Genomic DNA, 27384 nt, shown 5'->3' with positions numbered 1-27384 from the left:
GGAAGAGGCGAAGAAGGGCCAGCAGCGAGCGCAGCGGAGAGCAGAGCAGACTCGCTGGCGGCCTGGCGCAGACAGCGTGGCTGCGCGCAGGTGCTCGTTTGTTAGCACCTAGAGGCCGAGGCGCGAGGAGAGAGATGCGAGCAGGCCGAGCCGAGATGCCGGAGCGGCGAGAGCCAGGCAGGCCCGCGGGCCCCGAAACCCATTACTTTTTCCACGATGCCAAATTACGCCCCCTTCTTCCTCGTCCTCCACCTCTCTCGGCCGAGAGCGCGGCCTTTTTTCAAGTAGCACGCGGCCATTCCGACGTCTTGTCCAACGCAGAAACAGACCGAGAATGGCCTTGTTCTTCCTCGAACTGTCGGCTGTGGATTTTTCAGATGCCGCGCTCGCGCTCTCCGGCTTCTTTTTTTGCCGAGCTGCCCCTTTCCGCCTGTTCGCCTGTTCGCCTGTTCGCCTGTTCGCTTGTTCGCCCAACTCGATTACATAAGCCTATACGCTCGTCGTCCGCCGCCTTTTCTCTTCTTTATTTCACTATCCATCTTCTTATTAAATATGACTCGGTCGCGCAATTTTTCATTTTACTCTCCGAAACAGCGCTGCCGAACAAACATTTGCAACGCCAGCGGAGTAACAGGGCGCTTTCGATGCATTCTGCTCGTTCGCTTTCACCGACCTTATTGTAGCTTTTCATTGCTTCGCAGAAGACCACGAGCAAGACCGCAGCGCGCGCGTTTTTCATTCTAACTCGAGATTTTTCTATCGTATTTTATCGCGCAGCCAGACAATTCGTCGCTCAACGACCAATCGTTCACAGTCGACTCGATTCTATACATCGCGCTTGCGATTTCTTCATTAAGCTACGGCTGCCTGTTAATTCAGGCACATGCGGTGTCACGCCAACAGTTTTTCCGAGGCTCCGTTCCTCGGAGATGATATCTGCCACGTAATCGTTTACTTGCAAGACTACCATAACAACGGTCGCCTCGCCTCAACTTCAATTCCGTTTGTTCATCAACGAAAAATTAATTGCACGTTCCGTTTGAATTGCCGTCGTTGTGTGTGAGCTATGGGCATTCATAAAACTTGAACAGTATTATGGAGTGCATAATGTTACACTCACGCATATATTTGCCTCAGCATTCGCGGTTATGTCATCTAGACCGTGAAACGTACTATACAAAGTACTGTGTCACACGATTGCAATTTGAGTTTTACCAAGCTTCCATTTGAGATAATCGAAGGCGAGCGGGAACCGGGGACCGGGGACAAAGAACGCCACGACTATTTGGTATTGGCTACTCGAAACCACGCGAGTAGGCAGCTGACGTTCAGTGCTAATTGATACATGTATATTTGACGAAAGATGGAGGAGTACGCGAGTGCAACGAAGAACAAGGACAATGCAGAGGTATTAAGATAATTGATAGTATGTTGCGCAGCACCGAGCATTGCTGGAGAGCGCTTCTGAATGAAACTACCACTCGGTAGCCTGAAAATAATAGACGGTTTTCTTGCTCGCAGTCCATAGGCGTTGCTCGCAACAGTGTGTGGGATCAGCATGGAAATCGGCTGACTGCGAAACAAACGCGCTGCCACGGAGCGATGGGAGCTAGGCAAATCAAATATTTACATTATTTACATTGGATGCGTGGAACGAGGATGTTGGGAGCGGCGCCAAGTCGATACGTTGGCTTCCGATTGGATTTTGAGGAGAAATTGACGGCTGTCGCCGAGGCTAGCAGCAGATTTGCCAGTGGATACGGCAGAGTATATAGCTCCAATGATCTATCTGCGAAATGACGAGGTTGTGCTTTATCGACGCTTGGCAATATCGATTGGACGAGTACGGGGCGAGCGGCCGCCTTGTAGCCTGATTTCTATTTTTTCCGCGAAAACACATAGAAGCTAATGATGCACTTGTTCGGGGTTAATGTAAGCAGCTCTACACGTGCACTCAACTCGGCGCAGTTTATTTAAAGTGATCTCTATAGACGGCGCGCGGCACGAGGCGACGACGTGCTATCGACGCGGAGCTGCCAGCTAGCGACGAGCGCGGGCCCGGGGCCGCGCAACGTCGGGGCCTCGACCGGAGTGCAAACGCGAGCCGGCCGGCGGCGTCGGCGGCGGCGGCGGCGGCGGCGCGCAGCCGAGCGCCCAAGCCCTGTCGGAGAGCAACATGGCTGCTTGCTCGCTGCCTGCAGTTAATTAAAGCCAATGCATCAGCCGGCTGATTTATCGCGCGCGAAAAAGCGGCGGCAGACGGACCCAGTCGATGCGCAGCGTGCAGGCCTTTTAATCTGGACCGCGAGCGACGTTAAGAGTCATCGGCCGCTCGATTATTTACGATAATCGCTTAGAAATCTCGTTACCGAGCGACGCCACCGCCTCAAAATAACCGCCGACAAAGTCCATTACTCAAACAATTCCGAGCACGCGTTTCGCTCTCTTCCCTTTACCTCGCGCTCGCTTACGTATTCCCGGCCGAGCTGCGCAGCCGCCGCCAAATAACTCTTGTCTAACCATTTTCCGCTTCTGATCCTTACATTCCGCGTCTTCGTCTTCGGCTTCGGCTTCGGCTTCGGCTTCGGCTTCGACTTCGGCTTCGGCTTCGGCTTCGGCTTCGCCTTGCGCTGCACCTTCGCACACTTTTCTCCTTTGACAGATTGCAGACGTCGACGAATGGCAAGACCCTTTTCTATCCTAGTCCTCTGACAGGGCGAGTGTCTTACCATTGATTTTTCTCCAACTTCAAGGCCTACTCGCCGACCGTTCGCGATCTACCAACAACTCATCAAATAACGCCCGAGCTATTACTGATTTCTCTTGTTCGTGCTCGAGTCAGGCTTAGCAATTAATATTTAGGACGAGCCGATCCAAGACTTGAAAGATCACAAGTATTTCCTAGCTCCTAACATCACCGGACCGTTTTAATTTTTACAAGCTTACTGCCACATCATTATTTACAATTAATTTACAAAACTATGTGTAATGGCCCTTGGAGCGAGTGAAGAAAAGTTTGTGATTTTGTCATTGCTGATACCAGCACTGGTATTTGTTGGTCTTCTTGACACGATTCAGTTGATCCTCAGTTACAAGTGCTGCAAAAGTCAATTAGGATACAATCGATTTGTCGATTTGACGAGGGCAAGGTTTGCAGATGCCAGAAAAACAAGCAAAATGTCATTCGAGTCAGCTAATATTTTCGATTAGTCCTCTTTAGTTAATGAAAAAAGGTATTCGTAGTTATGGAATAAATGTAAAATAACGACTATCGAATAATATAGAATATTTACCAAATAATGAATTTGAAATGGGCTTTTGGCAAGAAGTTGCGCTTTTCCTAAGCAGCCTTCTCGGTACAGGGTCGACCGAATGACCCAACTGTTAGAACGAAAATCCCCTTAGCGCGCTAAGGGATTCTTCTTACTGCAAGCAAATTGAAGCTTATTGCAAGAGCATTAAGGTCGGTCAACCTGTTCCGTAACTTTTGCTTAAGAATACGTTGGTCAAGCTATAAGGGCTTATTTAAGACAGCTTACGAAAGTAGATTTCAGATGAGACAGCGCACGATTTATTTTATGATATCCGAAAAAATCGATATTTCGACTGTGCGATAATCAACCGGAACAACTAGATTCAGATATTCAAGATTGTGCAAAATAAGTCATCGTCTTTAAAAGAACATAAAACAACATTATTGCAACGACTTTATTTATAATTCGTTATTAATTGTTGGTATGGTTTCTCAATGGGCACATAGCATACCACAGTGCCGTACGGTTGTAGTATACGAGCTGATTCAAAATCCCAGGACGATTCCATATTTAGATACAGTTCACCTACCTTGTTGTATCAGTGAAGATTTTTTCAAAAATATGAAAAAGACGTGCGATTAGAACGGCTTATTTAGCAAAGGTCCATAGCAAAACGACGATATTACCGGCATTTTTGACAAATCCTCGTGTATAAACCAACGGCTCAACAAAAATTATAAGTCTATTATCATTATAAACATGACAAAAAAAAACATAGGTTTGATTTTGTAAATATTACTACTTTAGATAACATACTAAAAGCAGCTTATTACCTTAAACGCATTAAAAAAAACATTTTTAATATTGATTTAACTCTTTTGAGCTTGAAAAAATCGACAGATCCTAGGTAAACACGCGTCGCGAAGGATATTTACTTACGTTTATCCCATCTGAAAAGCTTTGTCCCCGTCGGATCGACAAGTTGACTTTTCTAAGTCATTGGCACAATTAGTATTTGCGTTGAAAATTCTACTCCATTCAGATGATTTACTTACTTTCTGTAGTTAGGCATTTCTATACATATATATAAGTACAGCTGTTATTGAGTGCTAACAACAATTTCATGAAATTTCTATGAAGTAAAATTTCCAGCGTGAAAAATTTGAACGAAAACGTAAAATACGTAAAAAGTTTGGCCGCAAATTCTTTTCCGTAAACTCTTGGTGATTAAAAGTACTTGACACTACTCCGAAATTCATCCTGTCTTTTCGAATGAAAAGAAATTGATAAATTCAGCAACTGAGCTCATGTTACCGTACTGCTTTCAAACTACAGAACCTAGAACAATTTGGTCTTTCTTAGTATTGTTTATATATATGTACCGATGGGACAATTGTTACTTTGCGCAAAATTTATGAAAAAGTAGTATCAGAAATAGTTTGCTTCGTTCGATCTTGGACTGTGCTAACGAGGAGTGAACTGAATATTAGAGAAGAATTGCGAATATAGAATTCGGAAATGCTGCTGTACAGTGACGATAAAACTCGGCTTTAAAAATGGGTGAAAATGAGCTAGAAGAGCGATACTCGAGTTTGAAAACACGATAATTTGGTTGATGATTGCATTGTTCGCAAATGGTGTTCGCAGATATCGTAAATTGGTTAGCAACGGATGATATTGTTATTCAATTACACTAAGGCGAAGAGTATAATGCGTGCAAGCATATTTCTGTGTAGTAATATATTCCGAATAGAAGAGCCTTAGCGGAAGTAGAGGGCGCATTCATCTGAGCAATAATAGAACCCCTCAGAGTCGCTTACATATGTTTGAAGTTAATGGTACGTGGGTATTATATGGCGGTGATTGTATCGCTCAGTATAGGGTGAAATGTGCCGTCACAGTGGGGTCTCGCGTAACAGTGCTTCTTACGACTTTAACAATCACGACTGAATTTGTTTTATTGACTTGGCGTTGGAAGCTTGTTTTGTTGCAGTGCTCGTTCTGCAAAGTAGCCCTTGTGCGAGGCGGCGTCGCTTTCCAGCGAACGGCTTTTACGAGCAGAAGAGTTGTGGCCCCCATTGGCTGTGGCTGCTGGAGCCACAGTCCTGTAGGGCAGCGCTCATCGGCGAAGAGCCGGGCAGCCGGGGCAGCGGAAGGGAAGCGCGGCGCGGCCGAGCTTTCCGCGAATCGGCCCGCTTCTCTTCTCGCGTTTATCGTCGCTGGCGGATCGGCGCCCGAGCTTCGCTGCCGGCGAGTTCCCAGCAGCGCCGCTCCGCGAAAGCTCGAGGAGAGGAAACGGAGCTGCCGGCAGGGCAGGAAGGCTCTAGCTGCCGCGTCCGCTTGCCTCGGCCTGCCTCCGCCTGCCTGCGCCTGCCTCCGCCCTCGACTTCCGCTCTCGCGCGAGCCGGCCGTGCCTGCAGACTGGTCTCTCGGAATGCAATCTCCGCCAGCGCCGAACCGGGCCCGCGTCGACTCGTCGTCGTTCCATGCTGTGCCTTTGATGCCCGAGCGCGAGCGCGGCACAGCGGCTATTACAGCGATGCGCCAAGAGCGGCGCATTGTTCCGGCAAGCCCACCGTGCAATCTGCATCCGGAAGTCGCCTCGTGCGTGCGTACAATTTGCCAGGGCCGCGGTGGCTTTCTCGCTGGATGCAGCGAGAGCGCCTCGTAAGAGCCGGCTCGCCGGAGCGCGCGCCCCTGGCCGTCGCCAGTCGCCGGGCGCGAGTGGCCTTCCTTTTGTACCTCGCCTGCACGCGCCGCGACCGCAACGAGCGAATTCGTGCTCGGCCGACTACGCGAGCCTCCGCCGCGCGCGCGCGCGCTTCGCCGAGTGTCGCAGCTGCCGTGGGTGCCGTGGGCTTCGGCGTTCGTCGGGCCTGGTACCGGCTGCAATGCAGGCGCATTCGGATAAGCGCGCACTAGCCAATCTCGCGATTACAATGTACGCGCCGCGGACGGTTTTTGCGGCCAAGCGCGTTATGCGCGATTAGCCGCGACTTTGGACGCACACAAGCCGCCGCATAATGGCAGCCGGGGCCACCTCGCGCCACCAACTCGTAGCCAGGTTGTTAACGCGAGGCACGTATGCGCAATGCACTCGCAACAACAGCGAACAGCGACAGTGTAAGCAACTGTTCTAATACTTTGGTGGCTTACGCAGCTCGTAAATAATGGTGTATAGTGCGAAAGCTTGTTACCGTAATCGTCGGTGTGGCGCCTTGATTTCGAGCCATTAACCGTGCTCGGGAAGCTCAACGGAGAAGCGTACAAACGAAGAAAAAAGAGAAAGATCCGAGAACGTATCGACGAGCGTTGAGCCGCCGCCGCCGCCGCCGTCCAACGATTAAGCAACTTGCAAATGACTCCAAAGCAGTGGGCAGTTGGAAGACCGAAGAGCTCTACTTTTTCCACGTTGATCTGTTTTCTGCTCTACTTGTGCCCACGAGAGGACGCCGGCCAAAGGAGCTCTCTACAGGGACAGGCGATAGAAGACCGCCAGAGCGCGTTGGCGGCGCGATTGATCCGTGTAATTAAACGACGCCGGTGTATCCGTGAACCGAGATTGAATCCGCTGGCGGCGCTTTGTTTGTTTGGCTAGAGGAAAACGAACGAGGCTTCGGCAACGGCAAAGGAGCGAGTTGCGAGCCGAAAAGCCGTTGGAATTTGAATAGCAGTTGCAGATTAAAGCTGGCATGTACGGCGAGCGCGCGGGGCGTTTATATATAGCCTGACGCCTCCCTCCACTTAGATTAAACGCTTTCCAAATAAAAGCGTGCGGAGCGAAGCTCGAGAGAGGCAAAGGAGCCATTATCCGCAAATTAGTGCGAACCGGTTGGGCTGATCATCTCCGTGGGGGCTGCACGCAAGCGAGCGAGCGCGAGATATGGAAGCCTCAATCTGGCTGGCTGGCTGCTGCTGGCGGCTCGCAACTCGGGCATCAAACGGCTAGCCGAGCGCTCGCTAATTAATTTCCGACTGGCCAGAGCCCCGAGAGCAGAGTAAAAAGCCGGGCCTCGCGATCGCGCGCGCGCGGGCCTCTCGCGGCCAATAAGGTCGCGCAGTAGCGGGCGGCTTCGCCGACTGCCACGAGCGCCTGTGCGCCTCGGCAGCGCTGCCAGGCAAATTAAATGGCCTGCTTAGCAGCTCGCGTCGTAAAGTCGTCGTAACGACGGCGTAACGCGGCGCGACGAAGGCGGAGAGGCGCCGATTAACGAGGTGTGCGATGCACACGCACACTCGCGGCCGCGATCCGCTGGCAAATGGTCCGCGAGAGCGAACAGCGCGGCTGACATCGATTATCGGCGTGACGACGAGCGCGCGCACACTCGCGGCCCACGAGAGCGTGAGCGCTGGCGCGAGAGGCGAACCGAGAGGAGGTGTGAAGAAAGGAGAAGAGCGCGCCCGAGCACGTAGTCGGCAGGAGGCTGGCTGCGAGCCGCAGCCAGAGATGAAAAGATGAAAGGCATCCCGCCTTGAGCCTCTGCCGCCGCCGCCGCCGCCGCCGCCGCCGCCGCCGCCGTGTCTGGTCATCAACACCCGAGCCTCCCCCTGGCCGCGGCCCCTCCGCCCGCTCCTTGCGGGCCCCGAGGCGGCACACACGCGCACGCGCACACGCACACACGAGCGCGCGCGCGCGCGCACTATAACTAACGCGCCGCTGCTAGAAGACCTCGCAGCTTGATGGATGGAATTCCTCGCGGCCGGACCCGCTCTCTTTCTCCGCCGCTCTCGAGTGCGCCCAAGCCGCAGAGCCGAGGCGCGCGAAGCGCGAGAGAGCGAGACAGCGCGAGGCGGATCGCTCGCAGCCGGCGATCGATTTGGCCTGGCACCTCGGCTCTTTGCGCCACTTGTCCGCTCGCTCGCTGCTCCTTGAACTTGGGCGCCCCGAGAACCGAGGAGAGGCTGCGCGGCCGATCGAAAGCGGGTGTCAAGGCGCGAGCCCGCGCTTTCCGGCCGAGTGCGCGTCGCACGGAAGCCGGAGTAGCCGCGTGATCGACGATGCATGCCCAAGGACTCGGGCTCGGACGAGGCGTATTTGCTCACGAGACGGCGGCGCTCCTCGGGCTCTTTAATCGAGCTGCCTACTGCGCGCACTCGGCTGGCCGCGCTCGAGTAGTTTGGGGCCCATTAGCGTCGGGCCGCCGAGGCGCGATCGTTAATCCGCTGATCCACGCCGAGCGCGAGCGGCAGCCAGCCGGCCGTCGTCGCGGCATTGGGCGTTCGGGACGCGCTCGCTGGACGCCAACTGGCAGCGAGCCGCCATCCGTTTCCCGCGCGCCTAGCATTCGCGTTAATCCGCTTGTTTACGACGCTGGCGATTCAGTTTGTTTAAGCGGAGCCTCGCTCTCTCGGCCGAGCGCGGAGAAAGCCAGTTCATAAAAAATTCGACTTGGCTCTTTGCCTTTCCGAGAACACGCGTGTATAATGAGCGCCTCTTTTTCCATTCTTCGCTGCATTAAATCTTGACATTATGCCAGCTTCGGCGGTCTGTTTACGATGTATAAGCCTCTGGATTCGTTGCTGCTCGCTCGGTCCTCTCGTCCTGCTCGCAGCTCTCGCCAGCCACCTCGGGTCTTATTCGCCGACGCTGCTCCGCGATGGACTCGGAAAGAGGAGCTTGCCTCGCTTGTCATCGCGGTGCTCGGCGGCCACTAGCGCGCGGGAAGTGGGTGCGAAGAAAGCAGCGGCGCGGGCGGCACGGGCGCAAAGAAGAAAGCCAAGGCACTGGTCTGGTGCGCGCGACCAAGTCCAACAAAAAGGCAGGCGCGCCGGTGAAAACGTTTTGATCGATTCGTCACCGGGCGGCGCGCGATTATCCGGGACTTTCATCGTTGACTCGCGCGGCGATGCGGTTTTTTTTATTCGCACGAAATTTAATTAACGAAGCTCGAAGAGGGCCCGACACGCCTCGGCGGCGAGAAAATGAAATTACGGCAAGACGAGGGGGAGCAGGAGGAGCGGGCGAGCGCGGAACAGCAGCCGTGGCATTCGAAAAAGTCGACGAAGAAAGGGCCTGTTACACGCAATCAGATCAGCTACTCGGGGTGGTCGATGACTTGCGTCTCTGCGATCCGGCGATCCGGCGATCCGGCGATCCGGCGCGCTGCTGCCCGCTTGCCACCCTTTTTGCCGCTTGCCCGTCGGCCCGTCGGCCCGTCGGCTCGTCGGCCCGTCGACGGTTTCCTACTTACCGCCGATCGCCGGTTCGTGCGACGCCCGACGCTGCCGCGTCTTCGCCGCCAGAGTGCATGGAAAATGAACGGCCAAGCTCAGCCTCGTATTTATCATCGTCATTTATTTTCGGCTTTTTATACGATCTAGAAGTCAAATATGTACAATAATTTATATCGCTGTCCGGTCGCTCTCTACATTTACAAATAGTTGGACGAGTCGGTCGGCGCCGCTGCAGAGCTAGGTGGCCTGCGGGTAGCCGGGCCGCTGGCGCTCGAGCGCGCCCGACGGCAGCGGGAAGGCCGCCTGCGCGTACACGGGCCGCGGCACCGACAGCTGCGGCGGCCGCTTGTCCTGCGGCGCCTGTGGCTGCTCGTCCGGCGCGATGATGTTCTCGATGGTGAAGGGCTTCTTGGCGCGCTTGCCGGCGCCGACCGCCGCGCCGGCCAGGCCCGTGAGCGCCGGCGGGCCCGCGGCCGCGAAGCGGCCCGCCTCCTCTTCGGCGCCGCGCGCCGCCGCGGGGCCCGGGCAGGAGGCCGCCGCCGCGGCCAGCGCGTAGTAGTGCAGCTCCTGCGCGGGGCCGGGGTACAGGTAGGCCGCGGCGAAGGAGGAGAAGGCCCCGTAGGAGGCCTGCAGGGCCTCGAAGGGCGCGCCGGCCTGCGGCGGCTCCGGGCCGTCGGCCGGGCGCGCCGCGTAGAAGCCGCCCGGCCCCGGCGGCGGCGGCGCCGGCGCCGGCGGCTGCTCGACGAAGCCCTGCTGCGCCGCCGCCGAGGCCAGCGCCATGCGGCGCTCCTGCATCTCCCAGCGCAGCAGGTCCTCGCGCAGGCGCGCCAGGTTGCCGGGGCTGAGGCCGCCGCCGGCGGGCGCGGGCGCCAGGTGGGCCTCGAGGCCCGGCGGCGCGGCGCCGAGGCCGGGCCCCGGCCCGGGTCCCGGGCCGGGGCCGGGGCCGAGGTCCGGGCGCGGCGGCGGCATCGCCGAGGCCAGCGCCTGCAGCTCCGTCTTGAGCAGGTCCTTGTCGGGCTTGTGCAGCTTGAAGCGCTTGCGCCGGCGCAGCAGGCTGCCGTTCTCGAACATGGACAGCGCGGCCGGGTGCAGCGCCCAGTAGGCGCCCTTGCCGGGGCGGTGCGGCCCTCGAGGTACCTGCAACAGAGGCCGCGCGGGCCGCATCAGTCAGCCGTTCGTCGGGCGGCCGCCGGGAGCTGGGGCCGATCGAGGCGAGCTCTTCCGCGAGCGCGATTGTTCGATCGTATTTTCAGAGGCGCGTAACGGCTCGTCTGGCTTTACGGCGTTTCGCTTAAATCAATCGCTGCAATGCGCGAGCCTGTTGCCGCTAAGCGCAGCTAATCAAAGCCGACGTCAAATTGGAGTTGTTACGAAAGCCCCGGCAACGTGGATACAGCGTTCGCGCCAAATGCTTCATTAACGACTCTGCCAAGCTCAACTCTTACTTGTTCGCGTAGCAAACTTGTGCTTCAAACTCTCTACTGTCTCGTCGCGCGACCCATAATCGCCCCGCGAGTTTTTCCGTGCCAAATTTTCTTTTTGCGCCGCTCTACGTTTTTCAAAATCTCCTACGGCCTGCAGCCCGCAATTACCGGATGTGACATCGTCAACTTGACCGACCCGCTATTCGCAAAGCTCCCAGCTATCGGTCACGCGTTATCGACGTTTCACGTGCACCCCAGCCCGCCCACTTCACGTGCAACCTCGTCAAAGTTCCACCTTGCCAGATGCTCGCCGTCATGGATACGCGCCGCTTTTGCTCAGTCAGTTTTTGTACACGTGCCTCACGCATATTCAGTGCAGCGATTCAAAGTACAAATTGCTTTTATATTCTGTCAAGAAAGCTGCTGCGAGAATTGAAATTTCAAATCTCGCGTAGATCTTTGTGACTTTAAGGCGAACATTAAAGTCCCGCTACGTCGGGTCAGAAATAGAGAATTGATTGGCGAAAAACACGAGACGACCTCACACGTTCAAGTCACTCTTTAGCCTTTTTTTAAATCCTACACGGAACGATAACTTTCGCCGTTTAAAATGGAAATTTTGCTATTCTACATGTTGACCCACTAACCAGAGATGACTCTGTGATTCCGAATGATCAGAATGAAGGGGAAAAGCAAACGAATACGATTCAATTTTGAGGCATAATGTTTTTACTGAATCGGTGGAGGCCAAACGAAAACTAGCCAAGTTCAAAGAAAAATCTATAGAATTTTTTCTGCTTTCAGGCAATAAAGAGAGGTTGTGTCGTTCTAACTCAACTTATTTAACCCGTTGACAGGCATCAAAATTAAAGGTGCGACTGACTGAAACAATTAAGCGCAGAAAAAACTTCTCAAGAAGAGTAATCGCCTTACGCGTAATTTTTAAACACAATTGTAAGATTTAAGAAAATTCCATTTGACTTTCAAGTGTTACGACACACAACAAATCGAATAATTGTCACGAAAACATATAACTGTCCAAATGTCCAGTTCTGACAAGTAACTTTATCTTTCATCGCTAGTGAACATCCAAGTATTACAAGTTGAAACTGATCAATGAAAGTCGTCCTAGTATAATTAAGTCCATCGATTCATACGTCAAATTCAATTGTTCGGCCGTACAAGTTTTACAAGCGGATCGTTATAAATTATGAAAAATGCAGTTGTTCTCTTGCGCGCAGACGCTCGGCAAAGAATGTTGCACAGCACAATAATTATAGCGAACAAATTTGGCGCCAACTTTGACTACCTTTCTTGATTTGCCGCGAAGCGAGCTTTTCATTATTCGTCGATCCGGCCAAGCATAGCACTGAAGGGGACGAGTATACGGCGACTACAGGTTATCGCAAGAAACCAGTGACGGCTACAAAAAGACACCAATTTTTGTCCGGACAAAGCGGAAATCGCACGACTGTTTGCTGACGAGTGTAAAGCCAATAGCACAAGCAGCACAAGCCCGAGAGACAAATATAATGGATAGTTGTTGCGAAACGCAATGGCGAAAATGGAAGGGCTGAAAATAAAAATCTATTGAGCAAATAAGATGGCTAATGGAAACGGGTTATTTAATTATCGTCAACAACGTCGAGTCGCACGGAATGAGTAACGCTGCGGGCGATACGATCGGTTGGCCAAGGTAATTGCGCCTCTAATGACAATTACGCCGTGGACAATGACAGCTGTCGCGCCATTGGCTTGTACAGCGATGCGAACGCTCGCATTAGCTAGCCGCGACAGCCAGGCCGCTTATCTTATCTCGCGACCGATGCAACCGCAGCTCGATGATTCCGCATTGAAAGTTCATTGAAAAACTAATTACGCCAAGTGCTCCCGTTTTCGTCTCGACTTGCACCTCATTTCCATATCCGGTGCGTTCTGCGCGCACGTGAGACAGGCCGACGAACGAACGCGAGAATTCAAGTTCTGCGGGGAGCTTTATCGACGTGCATTCGTCGGGATGAATACCGTGAAGTCGGTGGATTCAATGCCTGCTCGTCTCCGCGGCAAGCTCGCACCGCGCTTCCTAACTTGGACAACACTGCCGGATATCCACGCGATGCGCAGCTTGGCCAGTGTTTTGATTGCAGTTGGCCGAGCGACCGCTCAAAAGCCCACGACCACGCGCGCACTTGGACGATGCCGTTCGACGAGCGCCGGGCGCTACGAAAAATTGGACAATCGCGACCATCTGCGCAAGCGCGAGCGCGTATTGCTGTTGCGATCGCAGGCTGCGTTGCAAACGCACAGCTCCGGTGCACTCCGCGTCGCCATGTTAATTGCAGCGCCGTCGAGGCGGACAGGGCGCACGCGACGCAAGGCGGATCGATTAAAATCAGACGGAGCGCGTTCGTGGAGGCACCAACGGCAGCCGAGTCCAGTCGGGGCCGCTGCCAAACGGACTACCCCCATGCCCAGTCCCAGTCGACGTCTGGCGCGACCTGGGTGCTCTCGCGGCATTCCCCGGGAGGCGAGCTCGCGCAGCGCGAAGGTCGGGGGCCTGCCGGCGCACAGCGGATGCTCGCGATGCTTCCAGCCGGACGAGCACGACGGGCCTCGTCGCGAGACTGCGAAAAACTGGAGGGGCGCGCAAGTCGCAAGGGTGCTCGGTGCGGCGCTCGACAGCGGCGTGCACGACGCCGGCTGGCGCGCGCGCGCCCACGGGAGAGCCGAGCGACGGCCGGCTTCGATCGCCGGGACACGCAGCTCGCACGCGTATCGAGCGAAGTCGTGCAAGCTCGGCGCCGTCTCCGAGCCGAGTTCTGCGTTTCGCGCTCTGCCGACTCGAGTCCGGTTCGATTGGCGCCTCTTCGGGCGCGTCTGCTTTCCCCCCCAGCGATCCGCCGCGACACGCGAGCGCTCGCCGCCCTCGGCCACTCGAGCACCCGACACCTCGCCCTTTGCACCGTCGCCTCGCAGCGTCTGGACATCGCGTAAGGTTGGTCTCGCTTGGACGAAGCTCGGCCCGCGGCCCCCATTCGAGCTTCCTAGCAGCCGCCTGGCGCTCGCGACTGCTGCCCGCGCACACGCGTATCGACGAGCCGACCGAATCGGAGCGCAAGAGCGTCAGCGACGTCGATACGCGGACGCTCGACGACGGCTGGCGAGCAGTGCAATTATCCGCTGATTTACGAGCGGCCGGACGAGCGCGTTAAAAGCGCACGGCTTTGGCGCGCGGCGCGCGGGCCCGGCGCCGACGAACGGCCGACGTGCAGCCGACAGGGAGCCGACGCAGAGCCGACACGGAGCCGACACAGGGCATCGCGTGGCTCGGCCAATTATTGCCGAGCGGCAGCGGGTCCGAGTCCAGCCGCGGCGGCAGCCTGCCGTTTGACAGGTCTGGATCGCGTGAACGCGTCGACATCTCGCGGCAAAGCCTCGAAGAAGGGTCCGGGCGCGTCGAGCGGCGCGGCTTTGACACACTCGTGCGGCTCGCGTGCGCACCCGTTGTGCGTGCGCTGTCCCGAGCGCCTGGCGACTCGTCGGCAGCGGCTCCCGCAGTCGATGCCGACGCCCGCGCGGATCCCGCAAGGCCGTCCACAGCGCGCTCAGCCGCCTCGTCGGGCGCACCGGTCGGGCCGACGGCCGCGCGCGCAGGGACTCGCGATTACCTTGATGAAGCAGTCGTTGAAGGAAAGGTTGTGCCGCAGCGAGTTCTGCCAGCGGCGCGTGTCCTTCCTGTAGTAGGGGAACCTGTCGGCGATGAACTTGTAGATCTCGGCTAGGGGCAGCATCTTGTCCTTCGACGACCAGATGGCCATCGCCGTGAGCGAGATGTACGAGTAGGGGGGCTTCTGGTCGCCATAGGTGTCGCGCGACGGCCGCGGCATCGCATCCGCGGCGGCGGGCTCTCGCCTGCTCTAGGCCGCCGGTGCCGCTGCGCGCTGCTCGGCCCGGCCTGCCGTCGGGCGCCGACTCGGCCCGCGCCCGTCGGCGCGCCTCATGCCTCGCACTGCAACGCTCTCTCGGCGGCCCGCGCAGTGTCCGTCGCTCGGCACCACTTACAGCTCGGCCTCGGCGCCGCACTGCCTCGTCCGGCAGGCTGCGCCGGCGGGCCTCATTCTCGCGTCTCGCGGGCGACTGGATGCGGGGCTGCGCGCACTGGAGCCTCGGTGCACGGGACGGCGGAGCGTGCGCGCTCGCGGCCGCAGAGGGACTGGCGGCGGCGGGCGCGCGCCCGGCGCTCGCCGCCGCCGCCGCCGCCACGCCCGGCGCGCGCGCCACCCCCTGGCCCGCTTGGCCGCGCCTCCTGCGTCGCCGGCCCGTCCTACAGCTCCTACGGCTCCGCTGCTCTGCCCCCTCCCCACCCACCCCCCGCTGCTCGACTCTACCTTTGCCAGTCGGCAGACAATAGTTCTGCGCTATTCCCTCGTTCGACAATGTCATTCGCGGAACGCTCTTCTTGGATCAAGGATGTCGCGCCGCTCGCCACGTATTTCACGTATTTCACGTATTTGACCGAGCAGCGCACGCCTCGCTCGATAAGTCAACTTTTCGTTTTCCAAATATTCGTCGTCACTATATCACTGTTTGTACGTTTTTCGTAAATCGTACCCTTTCACCCACCACTTATGCGCTCTCAAGCTTAGCTTTCAGTGCGTTTACGGAAATTCATTATACAGGCGATAATATAGCCGTGCGATTTATCATTGCAATTGCGGATAATTTACGTCAATCAACCGTCATTACCGAGGAAAAACAATTAATAAACAAGTGATTGTACGCTTATTATATGTTTCTCACTACTTCTTTCATCGGACTTCTGCACTTTCCATATTATTGCTTTCACACAACAATCATTCGACCTGAAAATAATTATGAAAATGTTGCGCTACAATTCACGCCAAAATGACATTTGGTAAATGTAATAGTGTTATCATGGAAATCCAATACTTGGCAGACGTATTTCGTAAATGCAAGCATCATTAGAAATTACACACGACTATTGCACATAACTTATATCGGACTGCTGTGCCTTGATGCCTTTATGGATATGATTGCACAGCCAACTTATCCGACACCCATGTTGTTTTATGGGTAATAGCAGTTGTGACGGACTTCGAAATAATTATTAGTGCGGTGTACGTCCGAAAAAGGAATAGGATTTTTAAGAATTTTACGAATGAAAGATACTTCGAAATTAATTTGTGGTTGAGTCTGTAAAAATGCATATTGCCATAAAAACGTCAATGAAGAATATGCCTACTTTTAGAATGTAATTTGAGTATTAGGCAACGGCACTCGATCAAGCGATTTTTAAGTGCGAGTGATGCATATCTGCGAGCTCCGCAAAGCATGCGCGCGAAGGATATAAGGCTGTAGCACGTCGAGACAAGAGTAAGCTGCTAATGATTGGCGATTGAAAGAAGAAGCGCTGGGTATATCTAAAAATCAAATTGGAGTAGATGCAGCCGTGCAGCGGCGGAGATTAGCGAGAAAGTAAGTATCGCTTGGAGAAGCAAGCCAATGATAGAATGGTGGTTGCAGGTGAGCGGCTAATAACGTGAAGCGAAAGCTGGCGAAGCGATGGGTTGTTAATGTTGGATATAAGCGGTGCGGATGCGATAGGCATTGGGGCTGCGGGAGCAGATAGCAGAGGACAGCCCGGACGAGATAGGCCGGCAAGGCTGCCGAGATTGGCCAGGCACGCGTCGTGGGCCGAGCCCGGGGGCGTGCTCGTGGTCGGCCAATGGGCTGCGGGGACGTAATTGATTTAACGGGCGAGCGAGTGCAGCGAGCTGCGCCGCCGCCGCCGCCGCGCCAGCTCGTCAACTACATTGGCTCGCGCTGCCTTGGACTCATCCCGCCAAATTGTCTTACAGTGTAGCTCTCGCCTTCCCTAACTACACTTTCCTTATTCTTACACAGCGCCATCCTCGCCTCGCATCTAGTTCTCAATTCGCACGCGCGATATTTATTTACGTCTGCAGCTGCGTAAACAATGCCTATAGGCTTCCTCTACACAGCACCTCACTCAAGTCTGTTCTACTTGCAGTCAGTATTCTCTGCAATAGCCAGTTCTTATCTAGCAGTTTTCTCCTCGCAATCTCATCATTTCGCATTTGCGCCTGCACAACTTACATGATCGCGACGACGAGGGCAATAATCTTTAATATCCATTGCCAATCTGCTTTGTCATCAGTCAATTTTTCAGCTTTTCAATTGCTATTTGCAGTGCCAGAATAGGCAAATGTTCCTCACTTTGTCTACAAGAATCTCAGTTTTTAACATATTTCCCAAATGACAACGCCGCCCGATCTTTATTTCAATTCGCAATAATGTTACTCGATCGCTACATCCATTCAAGTTTCATTGTTATGCTTAGATAGCCGCAACATGTTGCTACAGCGTCCTCATTGTAAAACGTAACGTGAAATTATTCTTTTTCACACAGGATATGCGTGCAAGCTTTTCCGTATATAATCAACGCCATTGTCGAAATCATAAGCGCGTAAAACTTGTCGTTAGAACATTTACGTGATCTTATTCTTGGGATAGCTAAGCCAAGTATTAAAATAATTATCAACACATTTTGTAATCGTCGTTCCTCTAGAGAGACTCAAATGTGCAACATTTTCAGTCGTGCAAATCATCAAATGGCATGCGGTTATATTGTTGCGGCAAAATGTATAGCTGTATTTGAATCAAGCATTAAAAAGCATTAGAAATCAACAGAGACCGAGTCGATCTAACAAATAAACAATTTATGATTGTTTGTGGAAATTAAAACGTGTTCGATCGTGGTGTGAGTGATTTTTATTTTTGCTCGACGAGTAGTCAATAAAATGTTTTGTAGAATTGGAGTGAAAATAATTTTAATCTTTACAATTTTCCAATGTCTGTTTAACGAAACTATAATTAATCACGTTTAAATTATATAAAACTTCTTGCAAGTTGTTTATCATCCGCTTGCTACTCGAACTAGTCATTGTATTTGCTAAATTGTCAATTTTGAACAAGCATAATTTATATATATGTAAATAATTATAAAGAACATTTAAACAATAAAATACTTTCATAAGGCTCATAAAATCACTTATATATTTGCCAATGTGTTAAGAAGTTAAAAAGACATGGATAATTCAATGGAGAATCAGCTTCTCAGTAGTTAAACTCGTGCGGTATATTTAGCAGTTAATTTTTATTACCTTTTCCTTTTGTGTTAGTGCTTTAGAAACTCGTTAGACAGGCACAAAAATAACAGCGTTCTGTATGTAACATATGTAAGTAGATAATAACGGTTCCGTGACATGCTCAGACAATATATGGTTTCGAAGAGAAAGCGGCATTTTAGTACACAGTAATTATCTCGGTGTCCCATAATCAATAACAGAAACGGTAAAAAAAGAAGCCGAGAAAAGCTTCGCTATCAACTGACGTAGATAATCATGAATTATGGAACGGCACTTCTTGTAAATTAATTTATGATTACGCGTATTTATTCTATTAAGCTAGCAAAAATTGTTTCCTCATACGAAAATACTTTTTACGAAAGTGTTTCATTACAAATCCAATTACAAATCAATGATAAACTTGAATGATAAACTTCTAGGGATAAAAACGTCTACAGCATATTAAATCGGGAATGATCGGCTTCTGCTGCTCGCAATTGATATTTTAACAATCATTTATAGTATTTATTACGAATTTGAGTAAGTTTATAAATCAAAATTTAATAATCAAATTATATATTTAAGAATCCAGTTGTAATAGTTTACATTTTCTTCAATCTCAGTTTTTTTTAGAAAACTAATAAAGTTGACAAACTAATAATATACTCACTGACATTAACAAATAAAATTTAAGATATTAGAACAACCAGCAGAAATAAAACAAACTTATGTTTATAAAATACTTCAACTGCTTTATTTGTATAGTCTAAGAAAAACATCACCGTCTGAAGTTTTTCCAAATCGACTTTACATGAGCTTATATTTTATCACGATTCACTTGCTTATTCCCGTAGCATCCTCTCGTTGTCATTCTATCGCGAGCGTGCGCGCTTTTTTTCTTCGTCTCTCTATCGGGCCAGGCGTTGCTAATACGATCGGTGAGTCGCTTCCTTCCAAAAATATATATACTTCATCGTTACGCGTAACACTGTACAACTCCTTTACAACGTGATATCATCATGGGCGTCATTGTATAAACTTGTACGTGAGTTATTTTCAAGTTATATGCTTAAGTGATTTGAATTCGTTTTTACTCTTTTTAACCTTATCAAATTGGTCAAAACTTGATCACAATTATCGACAGAAGAGCTCATCTCTTTTGTTTGCTTCTTGTATATATTGCACAGCATCACAAGTTTGAATTTCAATATCACGTGCAAGAACGATCAGACATTAAGTTGCTTGAAATAATGCCGGCAGTAAAGCGTCATTAGCGAAGGGGCAGCATCAATTGTGCATAATAGCGATTCCTCTCCCTCCGTCAACTTCTCTAACGACAACAAGTATTCACGATCAAACACTCCTGTGAAACGCATTCGAGAATTAGTCGAATCTTTTTTTATATTTGATGCTAATGAGTAAATAATTATAACGTACCTTGATCAATATTTCCTCTTCCAAGAACAATGAAAGCTAAGAAAAGTATATCTCGATAAATAGAGAAAGGCGTTTGTTCGGCATTTCGATTTCTATTGCGTTCCAATGCTACTTGTTTTATTGGCTCAGCTAAATCGTTACGTCTAACGTACGATATCACATTTTGCATAAACCTATAATGAAATACGTGACAATTTAATGACAGGTTGATTTATGGAGATAATTTGTTAGACTCTATATTTGTGATATCTGAATATACTAAATAAAAAGAATACAAGAAATAACAGTTGTTACAAAGTGACATTGAAAATTATATGTGAAAACTAACGCTCGATCCTCGATGTTATTTTTCCACTGGAGATACATGGGGATTCTATCCATGTGCAATTTCTCGTTGTCCCAGAGCGTGCGTACGCCAACGGTGGGGCAAGTGGAGAGAGGATCGGTTTTGCGCTCGCAATTTCCAAGCCAGAGCTCGGGCAGATGACTGGGCAAATTGACCCTCTCGTAATACCAAATGAGATTCCAGTATACGATCGGGTGTTCCTGTATGAACTTTTGCTTGGTAAGACACGAATCGCCTTCTTGGTCGAGTACACTTTCCAGCTCTTTACGTAGCACCAGCGGGTTAAGGTAGGGCACGGTTATTGGGTCAGGCAGCTCGCGCGGCTTTTGCAACAGGCCCGCCATCAATGGGTCATGGTTGTTCTCGCCGTCCTCGCATCTAGTTGCAACATCAATTAGTAATCGAATCGTTTATCCGGAATTATATTTATCATACAGAATTAACAGAAAGAGAACCTACCTGTAATCGAAAATAGTGACAGTTAGTAGGGGAACGGTGGCTTTGTCGCAAAACTGGCAAGTCGTGTTGAGATTCGAATCCTCGGGCTGCCATCCTGCCATAATTTCTTCGTCGTAGAGAATGGCTAAGCAGTTGTGACAGCGACTGGCACTTGACAGTGCTAGCTCCACTGCCACGCGCTCCTCCTGTTCTTTTGTCGATTTTGGATACAAGCACTCAGCCAGCTCGTACAGCGCTCCAAGATCTACACTCGTTTCTCCTTAATAGTCATTATTTACATCTCATCATTTTTATGTCTTTAAACATCCCATTTTTTGCGTTTTGCTAAGGTATATCAGTTACAATTCAGCAAAATCTTATATAATTACTTGAACATTGCGAACAAAGGGATAAAGTAGTCAAAATTACCAGCCATTCTGGCAGAAAGCTCGTTGCGGTCTTGCTGCGAGCCATCTGTTAGCGAGTCTAAACTCTCATGAGATACACCGTAACCGAGCTTTTGTTCGCGCTCCTTCGATTTGATGGGTGTGCTTGTCGCTGAAATGGCCTCTTTGATCTCGTCAAACTTCTTTCCAACCGACGTCACGGCGGATTTCAAACTGTTCAAACCACCCAGGATGATTTCGTTGGATTTTTTACCAGTAAGACTCGACGGACTGTAGAAATCAAAGCAAACTTTCATTTAGAACTATCGCCATTCTCAAACTCTACGTATTTAAGATACCATCTTTCTAAAAGTTAGTCAACACAACGTGCGCGTTTGCATAAAATATGGAAATCTCGAATATCAATTGCAAATTTATAATAAACATAAAACTTGAATAGTTCGCAATTCGCAGTCAAAATTATTATGAACTTTTTGTAAAACATGCAAATGGTCTTGATACACGTTCACAAACAGAACATATAACAGTATCAAGTATAATCTATCATTATTTATCTTCAATGTTTGTAAGGTAATTGTTTTTTTACGAAGAAATATGCAAATCAATTTAAAAAATAGTCTGCTTAATTTAACGCTAATTTTTTATATTTGCATGGAACAGCTTTCGATTTAAATAAAATGTACATTACTCACGTCTTGACCGTGATAAATCAACTAGAAATGTGCAAATCTACTATATGTATAAGAATGATTTCTTATTCAAGATCAACGTTTACCTTATGTAACTGGAAAGACTGAGAGATTCTATCAGCTGATTTGTCGATATCAATTCCTTGTTTTTGCCAAAGGCGAGTCCTCCAGTTGAGTAACGTCTACATTCAAAATCATACTCAAGCCAAACGTGCATAATAAATGAAATAGCAAGGGAAGTAGATGATTGTTGGAATTCTTGTAAAATTAAATTAATTAGCGAGTAATATTAATACGCATTGTCAAATTAACGGCTATAATTTAAAAAACATTCATATTTTAAGATACATTTTTTTTTTAAATAGTAATGAATATTAAAAATTATATAAAATAACTTGTAAAATATCAATAAAAATACAAAGACATGCTTCTAGATCTAATGTGAGAAAAAATTGTAATGATCAGTGGGTATTTACAAAATCTTGTTACCTGGATGTCCATGGCCAACTAGGAAATTATCCTCTTTGATTGAAAACTTTCAAGACTATATGTTCTATCTTAATACTTTTTTTTATAAAAGTCAAGTGTTCAATGTCTATTCACTAGACACTTTTTTTACAATTCAATCATTTAGAAACAAAAAATTAAACGCTTTCCAAAAGTGAAATTTGAAACATTGATTGAACTGTAAAATGCATCTATTGCTCTCTGTTATTATACAATCTACATAATTATGATACGATTGAAATTAATTCTCACCCGAAGCTGAGTTTGAGGCTTGAGCCAATACTGGATAAACTAGAAGTAACACTGTCTTTATTCTGTGCCCATAAACTGCCAAACTCGATTCGCTCACGTTCTCTTTCATGTTCAGCCTGTTGCACTGAATGTGGCATTGTTTCACTGCGCTGAAGATGACTAGCAGCATTCGTACCTCCGAGTTCCTCGGCTGGTTGATGAAAAGTTGCACTTCGCGGCAACGTGGCGTTACTGGATAGAAAAAATCATATTAAATACATCGCCTGTGGTTCGACTTCGTTACAATAACACATTCGTACTTGCGAAATAATAAGGGTCCGCCAGGACGGCTGTCCTCGAGCGCATTATTTAAGACAGTTAATGTACTTGTCGAACAATTTGAATCATTCTCTTCGCAAGGAGAAACTATCGGCGTTTCGTCATTAGCTAAAGCCCCCAAAGGATCATTTTCCATGACAGGTGTTCTTACTGGACTTTTGACTGGAGACTCATTGCTTCTCGCTAACCTATTAAATTATTATTCGTGATTAAACTACCGTTCGATAGTTGGACTTGATCATTTCAAATGTGTGCAGTACCTTGGGTCGCTTGGCGACCGATTCAGATTTTCCGATTGCGAATTGCATAGCAATGCTATATCTTTGACTATGCTGTTTTGTCGAGGAAGATGTTTCTTCATTTCGTTGAGGCCAAAAGTTGGTAGATCAGGTATCGAGCTTTCTTTCAAGGCTGTAAACACATATCTCAATAATAATCGAATTCAAGTTTAATGTCATTATTCGACACTACAAAATTAACACACAATCACTATGAGCAGCTTCGGTGTCTTGCGAGTGAGTGCTATCGAGACTTGAGCGGGACACTGCATGCTCTAAATTTTGATTTTTAAGATCATTAGGCAAAAGCATCGCTTCGTTATGTGAGCCTAGGCGTCTCCTGGCACTTTTCTTTCCAGCTTTTTTAAACAGAGCTGCGCCAACAATAACATTACGCAATTTATTCCACATTAACTGACTCGAGTTGGTCATATCGGAAGGCCAAGTGGCTTCCAGGACGGCCTGCAAAAAATGTTATTGTTAATTGCAAAGTTGTACTATTATAATTTGGACTACGTAAAACTTACTTTATTATAAAATCCATACGTGAGAGCATTAGGTTGTACTCCACTGCGTTTCATGTGAAAAAGTAACTTAACGGCAAGCACCGGTTGTCCATAGACACCGCAAAGTTGCATCATAGCTCGGTAACAAACCTACAAAGAAATATTCATGTCATGAGTACCAATCGTTAAAAGCTGTGACTCACGAAACATGAATCATACCTCCTCCATGGGATCTAGACGCAACTTTTGCATTTTGACGAGTAATTCATAAGCTTGATGCAAAATATTAGCTGGCAGATTGGATACTTGAAGCATTGACGGCAGGTGTAAGAACCACAAACTATAGCACGTGTTGAGTAAACAACGACCCCATCGTTCTGGTAAAGCTGCCTGATAATGGAATTTTGGTAAATTTCATGCGTGATAATTTACAATTTTGTGAAAGTACCGAAATCATTACACACCTGCTTACGGGCCATTCTTTGGGCAATTTTAATTTCATGTTTTGTTCTGCGTGCCATGGGGCTACCTGGTACCATACCAAGCGTACAAATCGTTGGATTTTTCAAATGAAAATTCTTTTGTGGCCGCATCAATTTAGAATCTAGTTTGAAAGTATCGTATGTTATAAAAGTTTGATTTGGTCCTGGCTCTGGGGGCGGTATAAAAACAGTTCTTTCGCTATGCTGCGATTCATCCAATTCCAAAAGTGTAACTAAGATTTGAAAAAAAAAACATTATTATAGTACAAGTAATTTAAGTTTCAAAATTACGCATTTACCATTTTCTTCCTCCACTCTTTCGGTACATTCGTCAAAGAAAGCTAGGCCCGCCATGTCCATGTCCGATACAAAACTTCGCTCTTCAATGAATCTGATGAACATTTGCGTACGAACAAGCATACTATAAAATTTTGGATGATTCTTATCTCTACTTCTAAGAAAGGCTTGTATATTGAATAAACTAGTCGGGTCCGTTGTTCCCACGGTTGGAGCCTTTGTAATAGGTAACAAATATGATCTGTACCCTTTTAATGTCATCGCCATAAATCTCAAGAATGCGTCTTGTATTTCCAACTCTAAAAGTTGTTCTTTTCTTTTTTGTTGGAATTCCTTATCCGCGCTGAAATCCTTCTCATTAGTGGAAAATGTTGATTTCTCGTGCAAATGATCTTTGTTTATAGTCATGAGCTTTGCATACAACTTCTCTAAAGAATTCTTGAGCATTCTTGCAGCTTTCTTGGGCAACAATTTGTTGTTAAGATATTTTTTATCGTCGCAAATGGCAATATTGTTGGTGTCGAGGTTGATACAATTAACGTCCGAGGGTGGATCGTAAAGGTCAAAAAAACGCGAATCGACGCCGATGAGGAAAGGTAAAGGAGCGTGTAGCACTTCTGCCAAGCCGAGTGGACAGAGCGGAATGTAAGGACACTGCCACTTGAATGGGAATAGAATCATTGCTATGGCTTCACTGACTGATGTCAATACATCTGGACGTAATGAATGAACGAGTATTTTTTGTTCTGTGAGTGTCAGCAACAAAATTAACATACAGTTATCCGCACCTGAAACGATTTTTTTTTTTCATTATATAGATGTCTGATTATTTGTTGGAGCGTATGCTGCTTGAATATGTTTATGCTCAACTTACCCAGGTTTAAGAGTAATTGACGAAAGCTTGCTCCAGAACGTGGAAGAGCCAAATCCTCTGGCTGCGTAAGTATCAAGTGATCGTGAGCACTTAATTGGACCAAAATACGAGGCCGTTGAGGACCAGGAAATGGTATATCGCAAAGAAAATACGAGATGTATTTCTCGATAGGCACATTTTGTGGCTGGCGATTAACAAGACTATGTAGAAACACGAGAAAGCGCTCGAAAGTATCGAAAAACGGCCAATGCGATAAAATACATATGGATTTGCTTATATTTAAGGACTGAGTAGATGGATCGGTATACTGTAGCTTTCCCAGCTGAGTCTCATTCAACTTTTCAAGAATACCAAACTTTTTAAACATTTTCTTTTTGGGTGGTGGCTTTGAGGTTATTATTTCGGACGGTTCCGTTGCATCATCTGTCAAATTTTATTTTCATTGTGAATTAAGATATTATGTTTATAAATACAAATGCAATATTGCAAACATACCAATTTCTACTTCTGAAACATCTGTGTTACTTTTGATGTAATCAGTTTCACTTATATTATCTGGAGGTAAAACTTCTTCATAAAAGCTTATTGCAGATCCATAAATTTTCTGAGCAGCATCAGCTACAGTCAAAACAAAAGTTGAAAAAACTGGCCTTGGTTTACTCGCAGTTTTTGGCCAGCATTCAATGGTGGCTCCCATTGGCAAACAAAACATGGCAACTGAGTTAGGAAAACCAAAACTATCGTAATCAGCTGTTGGATATTTGTATAAAATTGCTGGTTTGAATGAAATTAAGTTTGCTCGGTTCATGGACTTTTTGTAACACAAAAATACATCACTGCCAAGCATGCCCTTATTCAAATTTTTTCCAATAACACAAAAAGCATGAGGTGGAGTTTCTCCCTTATTTGTCAAAATAATACACACATCTGTCACAACTAAAGAATTACATGGCATCTTTTTACTCGCTCTACGATATGTAACAAATATTTTTGACGTAGAATTATTGACATTGGCTACTAAGCCAGTTGGTGTTTGTGTTACAATCTCAGCATCTTTCATAATTCGCTCTTTTCCTTCGTATATTACACCTGAAAAAACATTAACGTTATATTAGTCTAGCTTACTAATTGAATTGAAAATAAAAGAATTAAATAATCCAATTACCTATATCAACAAGTGGTGGTTTATCTCTGCCTCTACGGTAACATAAGTAACATTCATCAGTTCGTAAGCTACCATGATTTAAATCTGCTTTGAATCCTGTAACAGTATATTCGAGTAAAGTATAGTCTTCTGGACAGGTTTCCCCAAAAGCTGGGAAAATAATAGCCAAATCAGTGATGGGAGCTTGCAAATTAGTATCTTTCAAGTGGGTTCCTTCTTGACACCAATCTTCAAGCTTCTCATAATTCTCTTTTTTTTCTTCATTATTTTCAGTAGTCAAAATTGTCTTGACTTCATCTTGTGCTGGAAGTCCAGCAACAACAAAATAATCTGCAACTCTGCACTCATCCATTGTAAAATCAATTCAATACCCACCTTGGGTATAATTTGAAGCAGCAATAATAAATTTCATATCACAACCATCTAATATAATTGTTTGGATTTTATCATACAATACTTGTTTTACTGACTCATTCAAAGTATAAGCTTACTTATATAAAATCCACATAATAAATAGTTTTGTAAATATTAAGTCACAAGGCAGGTTATGTGAGTTGATTCTCCAAGTATTAAAAAGAATTCTTCTTGACCATATTGTTTACATCATCGCAAATACCTCGTCAATGACGTTGGCTCATTAAAATCTTTGGTTTTTTCAATCACTCCGTCCATCATTATCTCTTACTCTCTAGTCGCTTAGGTGGATCGGACACTAACATAACCTTCAACTATGTACGAGATTATGTGTCTCGCACGTTCGAAACGCATTCGATTTTAATATTTAAAGAAACTGCTTATGATAAAATCGTTTTGGTGAAACAGGCTAGGTACTTCATGACGTCCTACACTGCTTCATGCACGTAGTTTGTAGTCGCTTCGTAGCAACGTGTTTAAGAAAATTATGATAAATATATAAGTATAAGTCAATCAAAAATCATTCGGTAATTGTCAATTCTGACGATATTTAACACATTATGGCGTATCTTCAATCTGCCGTCTCATTGTGGACTTGCCTTTGAAGCACTTTTGTCTTTATTGCGATTTGTAAATACATTTGTTTGTCGCGATCCACCTATTTGCAGACCCCATTTTTTGCTACTAAATATGTACGTATGTATATATATGCATACTCGCAAGTTCAATATAGATGTAGTGGAAAACTGGATGTATACTACTTGCATAATATTATGTGAACTAGGTTTCAACTTTATACGAATGCTGTATTTGAAGTTTATCTCTTATATACAGAAGACCTATTGTTTGTTAAATGTTTGAATAAAATTAAAAAAAAAAACATTTAATACTGTATTTAACAAAATATTAAAAGTCTCTAGTAGATTAAGTATATAATAAAAGTTTTAGTATTC

At 47.9% G+C, this 27384-nt stretch overlaps 2 protein-coding genes across 6 annotated transcripts; both read right to left on the bottom strand.

Annotated features, from left to right (window-relative positions):
* Positions 1-9536: 9536 nt before the first annotated feature.
* LOC131667481 (forkhead box protein B2-like) lies at positions 9537-15048 on the bottom strand. Its single transcript, XM_058940911.1, has 2 exons — positions 14521-15048; positions 9537-10565 (listed from the first exon to the last, which is right to left on the bottom strand). Exons 1-2 carry the CDS (start codon positions 14737-14739, stop codon positions 9666-9668), a joined length of 1119 nt encoding a protein of 372 aa, XP_058796894.1. The 5' UTR covers positions 14740-15048; the 3' UTR covers positions 9537-9665.
* Positions 15049-18882: 3834 nt separating this feature from the next.
* LOC131667489 (DENN domain-containing protein Crag) lies at positions 18883-27192 on the bottom strand. 5 transcript variants are annotated; one of them, XM_058940928.1, is made up of 19 exons: positions 26509-27190; positions 26018-26440; positions 25348-25941; positions 24853-25275; positions 23981-24766; positions 23664-23914; positions 23419-23589; positions 23221-23349; positions 22900-23155; positions 22676-22826; positions 22397-22603; positions 22098-22328; positions 21828-21845; positions 21425-21520; positions 20672-20919; positions 20264-20522; positions 19787-20182; positions 19459-19631; positions 18883-19384 (listed from the first exon to the last, which is right to left on the bottom strand). In XM_058940928.1, the coding sequence occupies exons 2-19, from the start codon at positions 26367-26369 to the stop codon at positions 19248-19250; spliced, it is 4878 nt and encodes a 1625-aa protein (XP_058796911.1). In that variant the 5' UTR covers positions 26370-26440; positions 26509-27190; the 3' UTR covers positions 18883-19247. The 5 variants fall into 5 exon arrangements, with proteins under 5 accessions (XP_058796911.1, XP_058796912.1, XP_058796909.1 ...); XM_058940929.1 differs by having other exon boundaries at positions 20264-20507; positions 26018-27192; XM_058940926.1 differs by having other exon boundaries at positions 26018-27190.
* Positions 27193-27384: the final 192 nt, after the last annotated feature.

The sequence above is a fragment of the Phymastichus coffea genome, unplaced genomic scaffold (genome assembly GCF_024137745.1).
Source record: "Phymastichus coffea isolate CEN01 unplaced genomic scaffold, Cenicafe_Pcof_1.1 PCOF00066, whole genome shotgun sequence".
Classification (NCBI taxonomy): domain Eukaryota; kingdom Metazoa; phylum Arthropoda; class Insecta; order Hymenoptera; family Eulophidae; genus Phymastichus; species Phymastichus coffea.
The sequence above is the reverse complement of the archived record's forward strand: the minus strand, read 5'-3'. Positions and strand labels throughout refer to the sequence as shown.